The sequence below is a fragment of the Phalacrocorax aristotelis genome, chromosome 8, assembly GCF_949628215.1.
Source record: "Phalacrocorax aristotelis chromosome 8, bGulAri2.1, whole genome shotgun sequence".
Classification (NCBI taxonomy): domain Eukaryota; kingdom Metazoa; phylum Chordata; class Aves; order Suliformes; family Phalacrocoracidae; genus Phalacrocorax; species Phalacrocorax aristotelis.
Genome location: NC_134283.1, coordinates 21,580,181 through 21,601,382, shown reverse-complemented (window position 1 = coordinate 21,601,382; position 21,202 = coordinate 21,580,181). Strand labels below are relative to the sequence as shown.

At 48.2% G+C, this 21,202-nt stretch overlaps 1 protein-coding gene across 2 annotated transcripts in view; it reads right to left on the bottom strand.

Annotated features, from left to right (window-relative positions):
* The window catches only part of GNAO1 (G protein subunit alpha o1), a 146,369-nt gene that overhangs the window by 22,915 nt on the left and 102,252 nt on the right, over nucleotides 1-21,202 (bottom strand). For both annotated transcript variants that reach the window (XM_075101739.1, XM_075101738.1), the window contains exons 5-6: nucleotides 3,978-4,106; nucleotides 3,162-3,291 (exon numbers count right to left, since the gene is read on the bottom strand). In XM_075101739.1, the coding sequence (XP_074957840.1) occupies nucleotides 3,162-3,291; nucleotides 3,978-4,106 (259 nt within the window). The remainder of the gene's footprint in view (nucleotides 1-3,161; nucleotides 3,292-3,977; nucleotides 4,107-21,202) is intronic.

The following is a 21,202-nucleotide window of genomic DNA, read 5'->3' as shown; positions in this document are numbered from 1 at the left end:
GGAGAGGCTGGATTCAAGAGCGCTGGGGGTTTCTATGCAAATCGTGGTCTTTATGGGTGTATATAGGCTGAGAAATCACAGATGCAGAAAGTTTATTTTATTTATGTCTTTCTGATCCAGACATAGAGAAGCACTTGCCTTCCTTGACTCCTGCAGTGTTGCTCTTTGTGGCAGGGAACTGGAGAAAGAATATATTCCTTAGAAAAGACTGTCTGGTCTTAAATAGTGGTGGCTTTGCACACAAGAGCCCTTTTTCAGCTGCTGCAGGAGGATGGCTGCTTAGTCTTTTAAAACAAAGAGCGCAATACTCCACAAAAAAAAATTCATGAGCATAGAGCTGTGCTTTACTTCTACGGGCAGGGACAGGTCAGTGGGCACTTCACCCAGCCTTGTTTACCCAGCTCTTTGCTCAGGCTCATTTGAAAGGATTCACAGTAAACCTGTTGTTCATGAGCTGCTTTCAGTGAAACAAGCTGACCCTACAACTACACTGATCCCAACGCCCCCGTGCAAACTGACCTTAGCAAGGTGAGCCCCTGTGCCATGTTAGGCTGACTTTATCTGAACTGCAGTTTCATCTGCCTGAAGTGAGGTTTGGCTTAGAGAAGTGCAAAAAGCCCTTGTGAAAGTCTGTAACTGTTGTCAACAGGGCGTTGAGTGCAGCAGGAAAAGCAGTTCTCCCTATGCACTAGCTTTGCAAGCATTTTTTGGGGCACCTGAGATTCAGCAGGACTTTTCCCCTCTCATGGCTCCATGCCAGCAATGAAAGCTCTACAGGTCTTTTCATATTCACAGAAACATCTGTACAGCACCCAAACCTTCAGTGGCTTAATGCAGCTGGAAGTGCCTGAACTGTAGTAAGCATCTCCATAGAAAATAAAGATGTAGGAGCAGCATCCAATTTGCTCTCTCAGCTGCCTCCTCTTTGTGTTTTCTAAGTGAGAAGCAATAAAAGCTGATTTACGTCATTAAAGCCAGCAGATGTGACAGATGCAGTCAGACAGCAAATCAGCTGACTGGAAAGATGCTGGTTTTACTGCTGGGTTTTTGGAGAGGAAACATGTTAGCACGGAAGAGATAGAGCGCTTGGGGGTTCAGCTGGGAGAGAATCAAGGCTGGGGGCGCAGTGTTTTCTACCTGCCATTTGTGCTGGGGGTATAATAGGGCAGACAAGATCCAACATCGTCATTTTTCTCCTATTTTCACTGACCTCACTCAGAGTTGTTTATTTGGAGGCAGGGGCATCCTGCAGGCACGGCAGAGGCAATGCCGAATCCTTTCCCTGTTTATGCCGAATGTGTAAACGAACAGCAGCTGCTTCTGCCGTCCTGTTGCTCAGCATCCCCAGAAATGCTTTGTGAAGAGGGATTGAAATAGCAAGAAAATGTCAGTGTTGCACCAGAGTGCAGCTCCAACTTTGCTCTTGTGTCCAGAAAGCAGGCGTGCCTACTTTCCAGATGCAAGAGCAAAGTTGAAGCTGCACAAATCCTGGTTTCCGCAGCTGGGCACTTCAGGGCGGTAGGCTGAGCTGGCACCCTGCTTATCCTTGGCATGGTACTGGGTGTTGGACAGTCACTGGCAGAGCTCAGCATCCGCAGGAGAGATGCTGTAACCTCCACCTCAGAGGAGCTGTGTTAAGGCTGACATTTAAAAAATGGCATTGGCATTCAAGCCCTTCCATTTTGTGCTCTGTGGCTTTGAATCACAGGCTCTGCCTTGTATAGACTGGTGCCCAAAGGCGACTTGTATTAAAGGCTGCCTTTGGCTTCACAGTTTGGGTGTCACAGCCCAAGTTATACCTACAGAGCACCTTGCTCTCTGCTCAGATCACGGCTTTGCTCCCTGCCCCCAGGTCTGCCCTCTCCCTGCATATTCTGTATCTCCCGGCTATATTTCCCCTGCCCAGCTGCAGGACTCCATGGCATTGAGCTAATGGCTGGGTTTTTCAAATCACATAACGAGATTTTGATTCCTTCCCAGTAAATCCTAGAGGACTGAGCATTCTTGAGCATATCAGGGCCAGGATCAGAGGGAGGTGACAACTGAGGATTATAAATAAGTGGACATGAGAGTGTGTAGGGTGTCTCAGTCAGTCTGGAGGGACATAGTTGTGATGTCAACACCGCCCTGAATTCTGGCATCAATACAACCCAAACAACCAGGTGATTTTGCAAAACAGTTTGCCAAGCTCATAAACCTGGCTCAGAAGAGGCTAGAAATCACAGCCCCACCCTTTTTGGGAAGCGACAAATGATACCTAACAGCAATCTTTCCCTCAATTCCTTCCTCATCATCAGCTTTCTGCAAGCCTGACATCTGTACTGGCAGGAGAATAAAGACCCTCAGAGAGACAGAGCTGGCAGGATTGAGGCCTCCATGCTGCTGCAGACTGGGCACAGACAAAATCATTACCAAAGTCTGAGTATGACCTCCAATTCCTTTTCGTTAGACTGGGTGCTTGCCGCAGTCATCATTAGTCCCAAAAGCATGCATCCCCAACACACTGAATGAACATCCAGAAGACAGTAATGAGTCTTCTTGTATCTTTCTGTGTATTTAATTCACTTGTATTAATTGCACTCTAATACCAGGGAGCACACAGCTCCTCACTAGCTTTATTTCCAGATGGTATTTTGAGCTTAATGTCACAGTGGGAAGTCATAAAAGCTCTCCTAGAGCAAATTACCTGAGGAATCAAACAGTTACAATCTCACTCAGGAAAATGAATTTCTGTAGCCTGAAGAAACAGGTTATACTCTTAGCCCAAGCCTGCCTCTGGTGTGCATGGCCACCCTGCACCTCTGCACCACAGCATGACTGCTTTGTTACATTTGTTTTAGAAGCCCACCTAGCTAGATCTCCTCTTTCTGGGTATAGAGTCCCATTAACAGGTTTTGAAAACACACAGGTCAGCTAGAAAAGACAAATAAAACACACTGACTTTACCGGTGCAAGGCAGCATTACCTGGGTATGAAGGACTTCATTTTGAAGAGTGCAGAGGAGGATAAATCTCCCCAGAATTTGAGAGTCCAGGGGGAGTGACTGACAAAAGCACATTATTGTAGAACCTCAGTGAGCATTCAGCGATCTCTGAGCTGTTTTCAGCTATGCAGTATCCCGTAAAGAAGTGCCGGCGCCTCCAAGACCCAGTTAGACTCACCGTGGTTTCATCTTCATGGAGCACCTGATCGTAGCCACTCAGTGCGACGCAAAAAATGATTGCTGTGACATCCTCAAAGCAGTGAATCCACTTCTTGCGTTCTGACCGCTGGCCCCCGACGTCAAAGAGCCTACAGCACAGGAGAGGACCATCAGCACTCCCTCTTTCTTCATTATGACGAAACTTTAGCATTCTTGGCATTTTCTGACCATATGGCCCCTGGAAGGCTCCAAACACAAAGCAACAGGTCCTCCAGAGCCTGGAGCCAAGGAGGACCAGGAGGAGCAGTTACAGCTATGAATGTGGGGATTTGTGGGAGAGCCTCAGCAGCATGCTGGGTCCTAAAGAGTCTGCAGAGGTGAAGACCACATGCTCTTGAGTTTTATATGCTCTAAATACTGTTTGTGTGTGGTTTTCTGTCTTCATGCCACCTTCTCTCTATAGGATGGCATCATGAGGGTCAATATATAGCGTTAAACACATGCGACTGACCCACTTTAGAGAAAAGATTTGGCCAAATATTTTTACATTCATGAGCTTGATCAGACTTGGGGCCAATCTCATATTGTACCTCCCAACAAAGCAGTGTTGTTTCAGTTAGAAGAAGGTACCGTGAGCTCCCATCTTAAAGGCAGTGATTTTCAAGACAAGATTGCCAAATACTGCATATTGTTGACACCCCAAAATGGTGTGTCCTCTGCTGTGGGAGTCATGCATGTGTTAAACAGCAGTTTAACAATTTCTCCTTTGGGAACTATGGGGAAACACTGTGATAAATAGATGCCCTAAAAATCTACTGTGCAGTTTTAGACTAACCTGAAGTGGAGGTTTTTGAATGTGAAGTGGGTTTCTACAATGCCAGTTGTTTTCACCCTGGTTCGGAGGATATCCTGCTCCGTAGGCTGGTAGTCTGCAGCTCCAATTCGATCTAAGCTGTCTAGGTAGCTAAGAGAAGAATGGAAAAGGAAAAGAAAACAGATAAGAATAAGACATACATTAATCTTTGTCAATCTCAGATGATCCTTCAGCTTCCTATTAATCTTTTTCAAACTCATTTTTCATAGCTGAATGTATTGTAGTTAAAGAAAAAAATATCCTATTCTGGGGAAAAAGAAATGTTAACAAACCCCACTAACCTAGGCATAAAATCTGATAGTGAACTGAAAGCAGGAAATTAAGTGTGCATGTGTTGCAAGCCCTGATTGCAATCCATGAGAGTACGCAGTTTCAATATTACTTGCTATTTTTATTCCCTGAGGGACGAAGGTCCCAATCGGTCCATTGTACTGGATGCTGTCTTTTCTGTAAGGGTTTATTCAGATAAGAGGTTGGAGCATATAGGTTTTGTTCCTGGAACAGACAGGTCGAGTCACCTTTGGGAGATGCCTCTGTCTCCTCTGGGAAAGGAGGGAGATAGGGCAGCTTGCTCCAATGAGACGCCTTGCTTCTAGTCAGCTCAAATGAAGGGAGATGAATCTGCCCAAGTGAGTCACCGCTTCATTTTGAAATCCAGCATAGGGCTGGGACTGTGGGAGATGCAGCGCTGGGACAAAATACAGGGGCCCGCTTAGATGGTGATAGTATGGGAGAATAAATTGGGGTTTCTGGGGGGTAGAGGGGAGATTTATATTTCTAAAACACTTGGACAGTTTTAAAACATTTACCCTTATTCTGCTCTAGGCTTAAAATCTATGAACATAGGCAATGCCTCCACAGGCTGAAACTTTGGGTAGCAAGTCCTGTCTTTCAGGGTGAAATATTTTTGTAAAGGAACCCAACAGCTGCACTTATATGACCACAATCCATATTTTTCATCCACATTCAAGATAATTCTTTAAAACAACTCAGCCCAACTAAATATAATTTATAAAGAAAAGAGGAATTTGGATTACATTTTAATATGAATTATAAACACGGAGCTGCATCACACAGTAAAGTCTTTCTCACTGCCATTGAGCTGCACGCAGACATTCCTGTTCCTCTTAAAGGGGGTTTGATGTGCATTACAGGGCCTAAATGACTACCTCTAGCCTCAGGAGCATCAATCTAATGCACATGAGATGCATTCCATACACTGTGACTATAATAACACAGGACTGTGCATGAGCAGTGTCTTGTCCTTCCATCTCTGTGCTTCTGGCAGCCTCGATGTCACCCAAAGAGGCAGCGGGCCAGGAGGTGACATGCCCGGGGCAGGATGGGAGGGTACCTGTTCAGGTGTTAGCCAGAGGATGGCAGCTTTGCCCAAAGCAGCTTGCAGAGAATAAAGAGTAGTAAGAGGAGCTGTGCAGTTGTAGGGAAGGAAAAGACATTGTTGTCTCTGGTGAGTATGAGTTTACAGGTGAGTGCAAGAAGGTGTGAGCTGCAACCATTCACGTAAGATAGCCATGACGTCTAAGCTTGACCTTCTCTTTCAGTTTAGGTAAATGCAATTTTTTTTTTAAACATAGAGTGTAGATTTAGTCCTGATGAGTAACCCGATTGCACTGATTTGGTAGTGAGCATGCTTCCCACTGTGCCTGGCCAAAACAGATCCTGCTTGGCCTGTATGTGCTGCCCTGTCCTTCTGCTGGAGCTGCTTTCCCTGCTGGATCAGAAAGCAGGAAAAGGCTTTCCATTTGCATCTTGGAGGGAGTGGTCTGAGCCAGGTCTCTGAAGCAGGATGCCTAGTGCACTCTGCTACCTGAGAAAACTCATTACCACCGGCTTTCAGGCTTACCCTGCTAGCCTGGCAAAACCAACAGGCAACCAAACTCTATGCCAAAGTGAAAAACAAACCTCACCCCACTCACTATTTTGGCTACCCATCATTTTTTATCATTAATTTTTGCTGAAGAATTGCAGGAATCGCCTCACTCAGAGAAAAATATATAAACTAAGCAGGCTTATTTTTATTGTGCCCTTTTCCAAGCATTTAAAGCCATTGTGGTTTTGTAACACATGCTCCCTTAATAGCCTTATGATGGGCCCTGGATGGATGAATGGGGCTTCATTTGAAATCAGATCCTCCGCTGTGACGGCTGAAGCCACGATCACTCATCTATTCACAACTGGTGTCAACTCCTGTTACTTAAGACGCAGCTGCATTTCTTCACATGTCCCTGCAGACCAAGGCAGCTCTGCAGTGCTGTTGTTCAGAGACCCAGGCTCTCCTCTGTCCTCAGGAACAAAATATTTCAAGGTGATGGTAAAAAGTGGAGGTGTAAGAGAGGGAAGGATTTTCTTTCCTTCTTGCAGCTCTTAGCAGTACCCTGAAGACCTTTATCACTTCCTCCAGCTTCATTTTCTGTATTTTCCTAATATTCAACTCTCTTCAATTTAACATTTCCTATTAATTATTCTTGCCTTTGAGATCCTCCTTTAATGCTGGGAGTGCAGCAATGAAGAAATCTACTGCAAACTGGCCAAAGGACTCGGCATCACAGCAGCACCGTGACAGTGGAGTTCATTATTATAATCACTGCCTTCAACCTGTGATGATTTGCTTGTGAACAGCACCGTCCTTAAAACCCCAGGCTCTGTGCTGGGACTTCAGGGGGTTCTCACTCTTGCCACTGGTGTGCGCAGCCTACGGCTCTTCCACACAGCGTTCCCCTTGGCTGCCTGACAGCAAATTAGCTCCAGATTTGATTTGATCCTGCATACAACCTGGCTCTGAGGCTTGGAAAGCCTCACCTCCCTTCACATCCTTCTCCATGGTGGTGATGCAGCCTCATCTGCCCAGCCTCTTCCAAGTTACTCTGGGGGATCAGAGGTGTGGGGGAGCTGATGCAGCCTGCCAGCCTCTTGAGGGGGCAGGATGATAGCAACAGAGGGAGGAGAGCCAAGCAGGATCCATCCCATCCACGCTCACCTCCTTGACAGCATCCAGCTTCCAATCCTAGCTGGGTTATCTCCACAGGAACCTTGGCTGGGTGGTCTCTAGCATCTGTCTGGGTGAGGGCACTGCTTCCCAGTGCTTAACTGGTACTGTGACAGAGTAATACTCAGTATCCCCAACACCCAGCCTGTCCTGGCTTCAGGTGAGCTGAGCCCCATGAGGCCGGTGCCTCAGTGTCACTCCTATGCTAATGCATCCAGCCTGGCTGTTGGGCACCCCAGCTCTGATACTTGCTTGCCAACAGACCCTTTGCCTTTTTTATTAACTCCCCTCTTCATCTCTTTCCTCATTTCTAGTCTTTTCCATCATTCTCCACATGTTTCTCAATGCCCTAAATTCCTTCAGTTGCCTGGATCTGCTTTTCGTCTGTTCCCAGTAGTCTCAATGAGGGGCAGCCATCCATTTATACAAAGGTATACAACATTTTCAGTGCTCGTTTTGAGGCTGCATTCCATAACTGTGTACTCCTCTGGCTGCTCTCTCCTGGGATTTCTCCTATCTCAGGCTGCAGCAGGTATTTTTTTCCCGTGGTCTTGGCCACAGCTGAGTTGGACTCCGTTGGCACGTGCGCCTCACGAAGCTCAGCTGGAGGAGCATACCATGACACAGGCACCATGCTAACATAGAGCTGCAGGAATGGGAAGCTCAGGCAGGTTGCTCTTTGGATGTTGAGCTGATTTGAGCTGCTGCTTATTCTCCTCAGTTCCTGCTGAAGGTATCTCTGAGGCTTCACAGGTGTGCTGGTGCTCCCCGGCCATGCTGCTTGGAAGGACCTGCTGGTCCACTGGGTGCAAGACTGACCTTGGCAGAGGGTGGCATGTGTTGGGGGTGTCACCTTTTTGGGAACAGGGAAACCCCAGTAGGGACAAATTGCTACACATGGCACTGGATGACAGCACTCCTGGTATGCCCTTTGAACTGCAAATCTCAAGGCCAAACTGTTGATGGAGATAATTAGTTGTCGTAGCCAACAGGCTCAATGAAACATAATCCCCTCAGAAGCTGGCATCTGTTTAAATAGCAGAAATAAGAGCACTTTGGAGGCCACAGAGCGATTGCTTGGTTCTCCTCCTTCCACACCATCGTCATTGCACAGTGCTGGCATCAGAACTCTTTCCACTTCCCTGCTCCAGGGTTTTCACACTGGAGTGGAAGCATATCTGAAATGACACATCAGCTCTCATTTGCAGCCTCCCTTGCCCAGGGCTTTCAGGGGTTAAAAAAAGCTGAAGAAAGGTTAGAAGGATTTTGAGTACATAAATAACCCTCTAGCATTTATAATACTGAGCCAAGCAGCTCCATTACTGCTTATATCTTTTATCTTAAATGCATTGTTTTGAAGCAGATTTCATGTTTCTGAGTCACTCAGTTTACTGGGCTCAGGGAGGTAAAGCCCAACTATGCTACGCTGCTAAAAGCAAAATGCACAAGAAATGGCATTTCCCAAATACAGGGAGAGAAGCTTGTCAAACTGAGGCTAAAAAGGCAGACACTCTATAAGGACTAGCTGATATTAAATATCTCTACATAGTAATATTGAAAATAGGGAGTAAATATAGTTTCTTGCGCCTTTATTTGCTGTTTCCAACAGCATGTGGTCCCAGCATTGTTCATGCCGGAGACACTGCATGCAGAAAGGACTGTTGTCTGAGTTATCCCATGGGAACAGACTGGTGGTAGCAGCCTACATGCAGCACGTGGATGGGGACCCTTCCCCAGGCACTCTGCCACCACAGGAACCTTCTCCCAGGGTTGTACTGCCTATGCCAAAGGCTCCACTGGCTGCCATGTTGGATGAAGAAGTGTAGGTGAGGTCGCTGCTGTGGTCAGAGCTGAATAACTGTGGGAAGGCTTACAGAGATGCACATTCACATCTGTTGAGGTTAATGGCAATAAAATGGTTAACCGTCTGTTGGGTTTTTCTTGCCTCAAAGGTGACATCTTGGTAGTCTTTCTGCAGGCAGTGTCCTGTTTGCACTGCGTACACCCAAGGTGCTCACACTACACCAAGGCCAAACTCACATGGCAGACACAGCTTGGGTCTTGGTCTGGGGTGGGTTTGCAGACAGGGGAGTGGGAACTGCAGGAGAGTAAGCCTGGAGACAGCAGCATCTTCCCAGCTGCTCCTCTGTCCTGCCGGTCCTAACCTCTGTCCGTGTCTCCTCCACGAAGGAAAGGCTGTGTGTGGGATACCCCAGCCTCATTTTGTTGGCTTGCATGATATTTGACTGAAAAAGCAGATCCCCATTTGTCAACAGATGCAGCTGACTCACCGCTGGCTTTTTTTTTTTTTCCTCTCTGTGTACAGAGGCACTCAAGGGTCAGCTCCAACATTGTGTCCTGGCAAATGCCAAGTTTCTAATCAAGTTTGTCATGAGCAGGAGTCATCTCATCTAACTCTAGATGCTTATGTTAAGATCTCTCCACCCAAGTGCTCCTTCCTAGCTCATGGATGGAAATGGGCATTTCTAACATCTGCTATCTATATCTGACTTTAGCTTGTACCCAAATTTATTCCTTTCTTTCACTGATGAACAAATAGCTCGATGTATATTTAGCATTAAACACATTTAATATTTAGTGACTGTAGAGTAAGGATTCAGAGGATAAGCACTGGGCTTAGGGAGTATCGGTAGTGACTCTACAACAGTGTAGTAAACTCTCATAGTATCTTCCACCAGAAGAGAAAAACCGTGTGCGTGCTGCTTCCTGAAAGCGTGATACAGTGATACAGCTCGGTATGGCTACCCAGGGCAGCCAGAGCTGGGCAAACACCCAGAGGCTGTGGCACTGCAGTGTTTTTCCTGCAGATGCCATGCCCAGCCATATCTGCTGTATTATTTTAGAGGAAGGGGGAAAAAAACCCCAGCCCACTCTCAGAGCCCAGCACTCATCCAGCACACACACAGCAGTGATGCAACACATCTTAAATAATCATCAGTTATGACAGACTTGAAATGTAGTCAAGCAGTGGCATCATGTTCCTTCAGAAATCAATCCCATCTAAGGCTAGGGACCACAACAAGCACACGCATGTGCAGAGCCCTCCTGTCCTCCTAATGAAAGCCAGAAGGCGTTATGTGCTGCTCCTTGGGTGCTTCCAGGTGGGTTATGCCAGGCAGCAGGAAGAGACCTTAGGAGATAAGGAATTCAGCTAAGAGGGCAAGAGCATCATCTGGCATTTTCTGAGCCCAGCCCAGAGAAGGAAGGTCTTGGGAATTTGCTCCTGGACTTTAGGTAAAGCGTTTTGTGTTTCTGGCTGTGTTCCATGCTCAGCCAGTCCTGCCTCGATGGGAATCACGTGAGCTACACGGCAGGCTCTCCTGTCCTGCTGCTGCTCCCGATGATAAGTCTCATCTCACGTCCAACCAGATGAGATAGGGGCATGGACACTCCCCAGCTTCCCTCCCCCAAATCCAACCAGTGACAAGCCACTTCTGGTGCCTGCTTCTTGCAGGCTGGTAACAGCAGGAGTGATGGTCACCAGGCCCAGAGATTACTGGAGTTATTTTCCTGAATGAACTCTGCTGGGTGCTCTGAGTTTTCATTACTCTCCCCTGGGAAATGAGGATGATGGTCCCTGCTATTAAAGGATGGTGCCAAACCTTGATAAGAGGGATGCTACATCGTGATGCATATTTTTTGCCCGCACTGAAGCAGGACCCTGCTGCTGGCCAGGGTCACAGGCTGTTGTTCAGACCTTCCTTGATGAGTGCAAGTGGGAGATGTGTCCATGGCAAAGGAAAAGGAGTTGTGCAGCAGGCTGTACGGGCTTGTACATCAAGATCAACTTGACAAGTTGATATTAATACTAATGATAGGCAGGAGGAATGAACAAAAGCAGGCTGGAGTTTAGCTGTCCTAGTTAGACTTGCAGTTTTCCAAGGCATGACTGGATCCAGAATAATTTTTAGCATTGCGTGTGGATGAGCAGAATCACTAAATAGCAACTGTATAACAAAGGTACCTCAGGACATAAAGGGTCTCCAGGCGTAAGCTGCTGGCTGGCTTTGCTCACAGGTGGCGGTTTGGTCAGCAATATATCACGGTCTTGTTACTGCTGGAATAAAAGGACACTGTGGTACAGTTTGAGTTTGTGATCAGAGAGCTCTGGCTGAGGGAGAGGTGGGCTTTGGAGGAAAAGCCAATACTAACAACATACTCCGAAATGGTTTCGGAGCCACCCTGGGAAAGCAGACATGGGCTCATCTTTCTGCAATGAAATTTGAAAATTGGATGGTAGGTAAGAGGGGATGATAAAGATTTTTTTTTTTACATATTGGAGCCCTAACAAAAGAGAAAAACAATGTGTCTGGATCAGATCAATGACCCACCTACTGTAACTAGTGTCTACAAGCAGATGTTGAGAAGAGTACAAATACAGGGCAAGTACACAATACTCACACAGTCTTCCCAGCCTCCAATGTTTAATACGGATAACAGAGTTTCAAAGAGAAGGGTGATATCTTTATATTTATTAACCCTCAGTGATTATTCTTCCAGAAATTTGTTTAGATGCTTTTTGAAGCAATGTAAACTTGCAACAGTCACATCTGCAGCAAGGAATTTCCCGGTTCAGCTACCCTGTCTGTGAAAATTGCCTGTTTCTGGTTTTTAAACTGCCATGTCAGAGTTTAACTTTGTTAATTATTGTATGGGAACAGCTGTCCTCTCTCCCCTCCCTATTCCCTACTTGTTTCTCTGTAGACATCTCTGTAGACATCTGCACAACCCCTGCAGAACATCTCTGCTCTGCTCCCAAGACATTCCTGCACAGAAGCTCTTCGGAGTCTTTCATCACACCAGGAAGGGGTTTTCCTCACCTCCTGGGTCCTATATGAGATGTGTAAAGGAGGGAGCCATACTGCCTTGTTCTATATGTAACTGTCTGCTTTACTGTCACTTAATACAATGCTACTTGGAGAAACAGACAGTTTAATGCCAGCCCCCTCGGAGCTGTTGCTTGGACAGATCTGGTGAACACGGTTTGCTAGCAGTGGTGCGATCCCTTTTAGAAGTGTCCTTAGCTGGGCAATACTGCTGTTTATATAAAGCTTCTGTGATTTAAATCATTTTTCAGCACAGAGCTGCTGACCACAGGGAACCCTTGCCTTTGTTTCTGTAAGCGAAAGATTTTTATGGGGGCTGGATGGCTCATTCCAGCAGTGCTACGTAAGTCCAAGCCTGCCGGGATGACGCATGGCTCAGGCTGTGCAAGGTCTTCCCTCCCGGTGGCCCTGCACGCAGGTGTCCTCTGCACGCCAGGGCAGATGCAGGCACTAATCGCACTTCAGCTGAAGCAGAGGAAGGCTCAACAGCTCCAGTCTAGCTCTTGCTTTATTGCGTTATGTAAGCCTCTGCTTCTTTCTCATGACCAGCTCTGAAGGATAGTAGCTGAGCTGGAGCAGGCATGAGGCATGGTGGGACTCAGGACCCTGGATGCAAGCAGGATCTATGCCTAAACCTTTACGAAACAGAGTACGTGGGTTTGATGTGTTTTTTTTTTTTTCTCCAGGACTGCTGTTATAAACCTGCTGACAGTGGAGCTGATGGGTTTCTATATTGTAAAAAAATAAAGAAAGAAAGGAAAGAAAGAAAAGCAGGGGCTAAAAATAAACCATGGGGAGTTTGGGTAACAAAGGGCTTGTTCTGTGAAGGAGCCCTGATTAGAGAATGCAGCCCCCATGCTGCAGCGGGGTTCCCAGCGTGTCCACGCAAGGTGGCTGGCTCACCTGCATGCCACTCGGTGGCTCAGCCCAAACAAGGGAGAGACACCAACAAATCCAGCCCGCCACAGCCAAGTCCCCCAGCGAGCGTACTGATAAGGGCTCAAAGGCTCGCTCACCCCAGCCCTCCTTACATCCCATGGTGGCTGATTCAATTCTGCCTCAAGGTGATCTTGTCAGCTAATTACTCCAACCCTTGAAAGCAGACAGCTGTGACTGCAGATGAAACCAGTCCTGTGGCCTTTAACCTTTTGATCAGCCACTGACCGGGGAGATTCATCAGGGTGTGCACAAAGGCCCAGGACATCTATTTACACACTTGTGGCAGTAGGGGAAGTAGCACTAACATCACCATTTGTAAGCTGGAAGGAAAAAACCAGATATAGCCACAGTATTTTTGCAGTGCTAGGTGTCTGTCTGCAGCAAGGATAGCACTGGTGAGGGATTTAGATCTAATGCTATGAAGGAAAGCATTAGTTAATGAGATCTGCACTCTTGTATCAAGTAGATAGAGGATGCCCATAGTTGGATGACGGTGCAATTACGAAGAGTGGGCTGGGTCTGTCGGGAGCTGACTTCAATTAGAGGCCTCATTTATACACTCACTGTGCTGAGGAAGATGGGTTGCTGGTGATGGAGTGGGAATCATGTTTCTGGATCTTCTGATCTGTCCATTTTCCTGACCTATTAGCAACCTATAGGGATTTCTGCTTTGAAATTCCATTTAAGGATCCCTGCCAGAAACCGTGGGTACCAAAACCAGCCAATGCTCTGCCGTGGACAGATATGACCCACAGCTAGCAAAAGCAAAACCTGGAAATTTTACCCTTGGCTGCATGCTAAAAACATCTTAGTTATCCCAGACATAGGTGGATCTCTTGGGTGTGTAAAATCTCTGCTATGCAAATGGACTTTCTGGTCCCTCTCAGAGGCTGTCAGGCTGAGGCTCCTCTGAGAACAGCGTTGCTTGTGGTATTGTAGCATTTTGGTTTCAGTCCAGGCTGGATCCAGAAGCAGACACATAGGGAAGATTCATGGGGTGTCTCATCCCTTTAGAAAATGTTAGCCAAATCATTGTTAGAAGGAGATTTGTTTGCTGTGTGCCCAAATAGCTTGATGGTTTCCACCAGGAAAGGTTGTCACCTGGGCCAGGCTGGTCTGGCGAGACATCCTGCTGACCATCCACTTTTCCTTTCTCCCTCTCTTATGGGTACGTGCAACCTCAGAGAGGTCTGTAATCGTAGCCACCTATCTCCAGACAGGCACCCCTGGAGGTCAGGCTCCTGCAGCCCACCTAATAGAGCTTTGGGTTGCTCCCAGGTCTCTGCAGGAGGGGGCCGATCCCTGTGTTCAGCCAAAGATGCATCAGGGATTTGTGTGTGATAAAATCAGCTTGAGATACTCCAATCTGGACAGCCTGGGCACAGAGCTGGTGTGGCTTTGTGGGAGATAAGCTGAGGACGCCAACTCCAAGGCATGTTCCTCTGTGAGATCTGGGGATAGCTACTGTGTCTGCACTTGAGGTTGTGCAAAGACTTTCCCATGTGCCCTGGGGACAGATCCCTGCCAGAAGCAGCCTGTGCTATCTGCCCATGGACCTGCCAGTGACCATGTCTCCTGGGAGCGAGCCATGGGCTGCAGTAAGCCAGGTGGGGGGACCAGGAGTCCCTGCCTGCTTGGTGGAAGAAGTTTGAACCCACCCAGGAGCCCTTCACTTCCAGTGGGAGGATGGAGCTCTTCCAGGCAGTGCAGACTTTATTGCCAATAAATGCTTTTGCTGAGCTTCCTCTAGGCCGCAGAAGGGGAGGAGAGCATCTCGAGCAGATGGCTGGTTAGCACAAGCACTGCCCTTGCCCAGCCCGAGTTTCTGTGCTCTCTGCTGCTGGAGCACCTCAACTCTTGCTAAGCGTGATTGATGTGTCTTCCCGCCTCCCACTGGAGCAGGGAAATGTTATTAATCACACTTGCTTTAGGAGGAATATAAGAATTAAGGAGATAGATGACTCGCCAGAGGACGTGACAGGAAGTCCGTGGTGGTCTTGGAACTCACTTTGGGGTCCCTAAATTGCAGTCAGGAGCTTTAACCACAAGACCTTTCCGTACTGAGTTTTATAACCCTTACGCATGCTTTTAAGAGGGATTTTGCTCATGTAGGGCACACACTATAAGGCTGGTAGAAATTTGCTGGCCTATTATAAGAAAGAAATATATTCCCTCCATAAAGAGCAGCCTATAAAATGGTGTTGCAATTGATGATTAAATTGGAAGTTAACCCAAGAATTTGTATATATGCTTGATTTTTTTTGGGGGTGGTGGTGGTGGTGGTGAACAAAGAAGGCTGAAAATGGATGTTGAAATGTACTTTTCTGCTCCATCCAATATAAATTCCTGCATTCCTATATGGATTTTGATGAGTTCTGCAGATCAACGACACTGCATTTAAACACAAGCTAAGCAGTAATTACAGATGCATGCAAGATTTATTCATCTGGTGGCACTGCACCAGCTGATGGAAGGATCAGCCATATTCAATCAATGTTTGAAGCCTCTCAAAATAAAGAGCTTTTTGGCTCCCACTACAAAATGAAAATAAAACTAACCCCCTGAATCCCTGGAGTGCCCTTTTATGTCTGTAAAGGGAAGGCTGCAGGATGGCTCTAGGTCATATCTGCACGATTGCTCACACTAAGCCTTGCCTTTGCACACCTATATATGTTGTTCACTTTGGGTCTTCTTCACACACTTGCTGCATGACCCACTTGTCCCCAGGGCTGAGGACTGGACTGATGAGATTCAAGGCATAAGCGAGAAAAAAGGAGGGAGGATGAGCAGTGTGGAGTAAGGATCCAGGGATCAGGCAGCCAGTGTTACCTGGGATCATCTCCCGCATGCCAGAGGTTGTCCAGGCACGGCATAGATGGGCTGGGAGCCAGCGTGACATGCCACACTGCGGTGCAAAGGGAGCAGCTGGGGGACTGCAGTCAAAACTACAGAGGTGCGTAATGAGGCTCTGTCGTTATGGGAACTTGTGGCAGGGGATGCAAGGTAGCATGTTTCAAGGCAGATACTGGATTTTGTCCCATTTTTGTTCAGGTTTTCCCTGTTGATGTGGACTATATGTCTATATAGCAGCTCTTCCCTCCTGTGGACCAAAGCTGTTTGCTCCCCACTGTTACCGTGAGATGCCCTGACAAGCATCCCGCTCTGCGATGCTCTTTGCTGGGACTTCGGACGGGGTGCCAGTCCTAATCCTACACCCAGATTTCTCATCAAGCCGGTGGAAAGCAACAACACATCAAGTGGAATCAGCAGGGTCAAAGTAAAACCTACTCCCATGGTACTTCTGTTCTGGAGCAAGGGAAGATAAACAGTGGGATGAATGGACCAAACCAGGCAGACCAGGGGTTTGGGCAGCTCTTCCAGACATGGGTGCCTGCACAGAAGTCAGAGAAACCCTTGGTAAGATAAACAGGTCGCGTGGGTGACCTCTGTGCATTTAACACATTTTCTATTTACTACCAACTATTTTAAGCAGATGCTCTTAAGTCTCCCATAGTGATTGCAGATGTCTGAATGACCACAGCTGCAAAGCCTCGCTGCTCTGCCTGTGTGCTCCCCTTCAAAGGAAGCTCCACTGGTGCTGGGAAGAACAGCAAGAGGGAAACTTATTCAGCCCTGCCCAGAGAGCAGCTGTACGTGGGAAGAGGTTATCCATAGGTATGCCTGGGGTGTCCTGTGCTGAAAGCTCCTCTCTGTCACCTTAAGGACAGGCACTGCCACCACTGTGTGCAGGTGGGACCCGGCTGAGATGCAGCTCTTTGTTGTAGGTGGGAAAGAGGCACTTAGGTCCTTAAGGGTGGTCCCCTGCGCAGGATACAGGTAGTTGAGCTCCGGGGTAGAAATTTGTAGTCTTTTTTCCTGAGTTTATTTGTAACGTCTATATTTGTGTCATTTCTTTGTTTACATATTTTTGTTCAATGAGGTACTCCTCTGGGGTTCTCTTAATGCAAAGTTGCTGCTTCCAATGTTAGTTTAATTTCAGCAAAGATTTTTGCCTAAACTCAGTTAACAATTCCCAGCTCTCAGCAGCTGCTAGCTAGTGTCAGCCACCTCATTTTCCTTCTTTCTCCTATTCCTGCCCATTGCAGAGTTGGCCTTACTGTTCAGCACACTCCTTGGTGCAGTATTTCTCATGCTGGGGATTGCAAGACTGAGGCTGTTTAACTGAAAATGTTTAAACTGACATTAATGCTGCTCGGTAGGATGCACTGGCTGGTATTTTCCTGAACAAGGATTTGGAAATGGTTCTTATGCTATCGTCAAACCTTACGTACCAAGAGCAATACTGAGGGACTGGGACATGCTGATTTATGCCATTAAAAGTGCTGTCAGAGCCTCAGAGCTACAGTGACTGCTCATGGGGTCTTTCATGGCTTAGGCTTACAATTTTGAAGCACTGAATTTCTTTTCAATCCTGGTGCAAGCAGCAAATCTGCTGCTCAATGCACCCCAGCAGGGAAGGGGTTACAGTGAGGCAAAGAGCATCACAAATCCCCAGCAAGGCTTGGACTAACTGCCAAAACCCAAGCTGACACTTCTTTGGCTTGGCTCCATGGTGCAGTTTGTGCCTGGTTTCTTTCTTCCCTCCCAGCATCACGGAGAAGGTGCTGCCTAAAATCCAGGCTCAGCACCATTCCTCCTCTTTTTTTCCTAACAAATTCAGCCCCAGAAGAGACACCCAGGGACCTCGGAGGAGGTGCCTCCTCCAGGTACTCAAGCACTTAAATGCTGTAGATATACAGGAGATGGGGAAGGTGTAAGCATGAGGATTTTGGCACAAGGACGGGTGTTTGCTCTGCTGTACTCCAGCTTCCTTCTGCTCTGAACTGCGCTGCTGCCACCAAACAAAGCAGTCCTGCCTGGAGCCTGTGCCTGCAGCGCAGAGTGAGTGCATGCCCATCCACAACAGCCCATGCAGAATTACCCCAAGAGCCTGAGCATGGGCTGCCAGTGGGGTCAGGGGCATGTGGGAAATTAGAGGGTTTTCTGATGGGGGCTGGCAAAATAGGAGGAGTTGTGGGTTTGGATCTGTGTGTTACAACAGTGGTCTGAAGGCAAGGAACAGATCTGGAGACGGTGAAATAATAATTTATAGACAGTCTCAGTGTTGTTTTTACTCTAGTAGATAGTCAGTGTAAAAGGTATGGATGAATGAACTGATACGGACCTAGCATTAGCTCTGTGTGCTGCAGGGAAAAAAAAAGAAAAAGAAAAAAAGCTAATAGTATGAAAAGGTCAAAAGTCTGCCTAATGTGTATCCAGCTCACTGTGCTGGCTGGGCTCATGCCTGGCTTGTACGGGAGAGCAGCACGTGAGGCAGTAACGCGGCAGCATCATGTTGAGCTACCTTCAGTTCCCCTGCCCAAATCAATGATCGTCTTATCAGCACGTACATTGGGAAAAAACAGGTGTGAACCCCTTGTAAGGTCTCCAAGAGAGGGAGGAGGCAGGAAGGCCATCCCTGGCACTGACCCAGCCCTGGAGTGGGCCACAGCCAGGTGACAGGTGTCCACCCTGGCCCAAGTCCTGCTGTCTTTGTGGAGCCAGAGGCATTGGGCTGGGGAGCAGTCGTGCCTGCTGCCCTCTGCAGGGCTGCTAATGACACCCCATGGGAAAGCACATCCCTTCCCACCTGCCTGGCCACGCTACCTGTGGTCAAGCAACCCTGGTGCCAGGTCTCCTCCAAGATGCCCCACGTACGCACAGCACCAGACATGCCCAAACACATGCCCATGTTCCCGAGCCCCATATTTTCCCCTTACCACCTAAAAAGCAGTAGGAAATCAATGGCTGGGGGTTGAATAATGGTTCAGCACTCAGCCTGGATAAACAAGAAACAAAGTGGTGTTTGCTACAGAGCTAATTAGAGCTATTATATCAATTAGTCTGTGAAATGATCAGTGCCTGGGCTCCACCAGGCAAATCCTGATTTCAAATCCTGATTTCGGCAGGACTGTCTTGACTGAGCACTGGGACTCTGCTCCGGAGGGCTCACCCGGACACCCCCCACCATGCCAACCCAACGGGCTCCTGCCTTGCTCTGCTGCTGCCTTTGCCGCCCTCACCACTGCGGATGTCGGCGCCCCATATAGGAGTGTGTTTATTGTCCCCATCGGGGAACTGAGACAATGAGCTTCACCCTGCTGAATGGTGGGCACCACAGGCTCTCAGGGGGCCCTGGGGAGCTCTGCCTTCCTACTGAGGGCCATGCAACCAACCCTTCATGGGCACAGCTCCAGGTGCTTCATCCCCATCACTGCTGAGCCCTGTGATTTTATGGCAAGTGTCACAACGTTTGCTACATTTCTTTGGTTTTTTCCTTCATTTTTATTCTCTTAAAGCCTCAGCCCCTCAAGGCTGGATATTAGATGGTCTATTTGCTTAAGGAAATAAAAAAGGACTTTCCAGCTCTCTTGTTCACGGACAAAAAGCTTTAAAGTATAAGCCAGAGGGCTTAGGGAGCAGCAGATAAAAGCAATTTTCCAATGGTTGTCTTAATATATGTTGAAAAACGGAGTCTTTTTAGCTAAGCTCATGATTGGTTTTGGATTTAACTCCTAACCTTAAACACCTGAGCACGGGGATGCTGCACTGCTCCCCCTCTTCTAGTGGGATGCGTGTGTGCATGGGCTGGACCCAGAACGAAGGCAGGGGTAATGGTAGTGGCTGCACACCTCTAGCAGTCACTCAAGTGCTTTTTGGGCTCTCTTCTGCCGTGGGGCCTGATGAATCATGTCGCCCCGGCACAGTGCATCCCCTGAGCAGGGAAAGGATGGGGGGACAGGGTGACCAATGGAGGAGTCTCACCTCCTGTGGTCAGGGGAGGGGAGTGTCGTGCTGAGAAACCCAGGGCAGGGAAAGACTGGTGGCTGTGAAAATGTGAAGGAGGGGAAAACGGAGGTAACTGCATCCTGAGTGCACGGAGCCGCCCTGCCCTGCCCAGCAGTGCTTGTCCTGGGCTGGAGTGGCTCCTCCTGAGCTGTTCATCCTACGGCCAGTGGCAGGCAGCTCTGCCCAAGAGCTCCTGATGCATTGCTGTGTGCTCCCCTGACTGCAGCAAAATCCCTTTGCAACTTTTCCTTCCAAACTGGGATGATTTCTGGGATAGGACCCGTGGGGAGGGGGGCAGCATTTCCCTGTCACACCATCGCCACTGGTGCCTGCAGACCCTTGTGGAAGATGGCTTGGTCCATCCTGGAGCCTGGCCACAAAGAAATTCCCACATTCCTGCCATTCTTTGCCATTTAAGGATTTCAGACGGACAGCAAATACATAGGGAAACCATGCATCGCTGCTGTGCTTGCCTCCCAGTGTTGCAGATCGTGCCAGACCTGACGCCAGTCATGTGGAGAAGAACAACAGCACAGTGGTCTCCTGACAGCTTTGCCTGCAGACACACTGCAGAACCACAAGGCTCAGAGCAGCCGGCCAGTCCCCACCTGGCCACATGTGCTGTGGGGGGACAGGGCTCACAGCCGCTGGTGACTGATGAGCTGGATGCCAACTAGCTGGCATTAAGCAGGAATTACCCACGCAGAGGGACATCTGCCTTGCTAAAGCTACCCGATTCCCTAAGGAGCTTCAAACAGCAACAGGATGCCCCAAAAGCCTTGCTGTTAGGAGACACTTCATCTCCTGCCCTTAATCCTTACGAATGATGCTGTTTGTCTTGCAGGGCAGGCTGTGGCGGTGGAGCTGGGGCTGCACAGTACATCAAACTGCAAGGTGCAGAACCTGGACTCCCCAGGTGTGGAGCTGCATCCTGGCACTGCCATCTCCCGGTGCGGGAAGGAGGTTGGGGTGAAAGGTGGGAGACAGCAGTGGTGGGCGAGCTGCAGGGCATGAGCACTGTCTGCTGAAAGGCAGAGCTGGTGGGTGAGGGGGGCTGCGGAGAGCAGTAGGGGTAGCAGTGAAAAACCAAACTGAACGGAACAAAAAAAAAACCAAAACCCAACCCCAACCCTTGGTGGCAGCCTGCCAGCTCCAGCTGGTTTCATAAGGACATTTCAGCCTAAAAATACACAAATACTCAGCCAAAAGAAGTCAGATCTTCCTGCACTGAATCTGTCACCCACAGCCCTTTGCAAGGCAGGAAGAAATGCCTGTTGGGTCTGTCAGTCAGCAATAAGATCAGGTTATCCAGGGTTCAAGACTGTGGTTCAGCAGGTTTCCTTGGGGGTGAATGCCCTGTGCTATGTTTATCGATGGTGCTGGCTGCTCCTCCTCCTCTAACTAAAATGTCAAAAGAGAAGAGATTGTTCCCAAATTCTGGCAGTGTCCCCTCCTCCAGGCAGCGTGAACTACTGCCTGGCTCCCACCCTTTCAGGTAGGAGCTTTGCGAAAAGTGGGACAGCCCGGATAGGTATTGTGGGTGA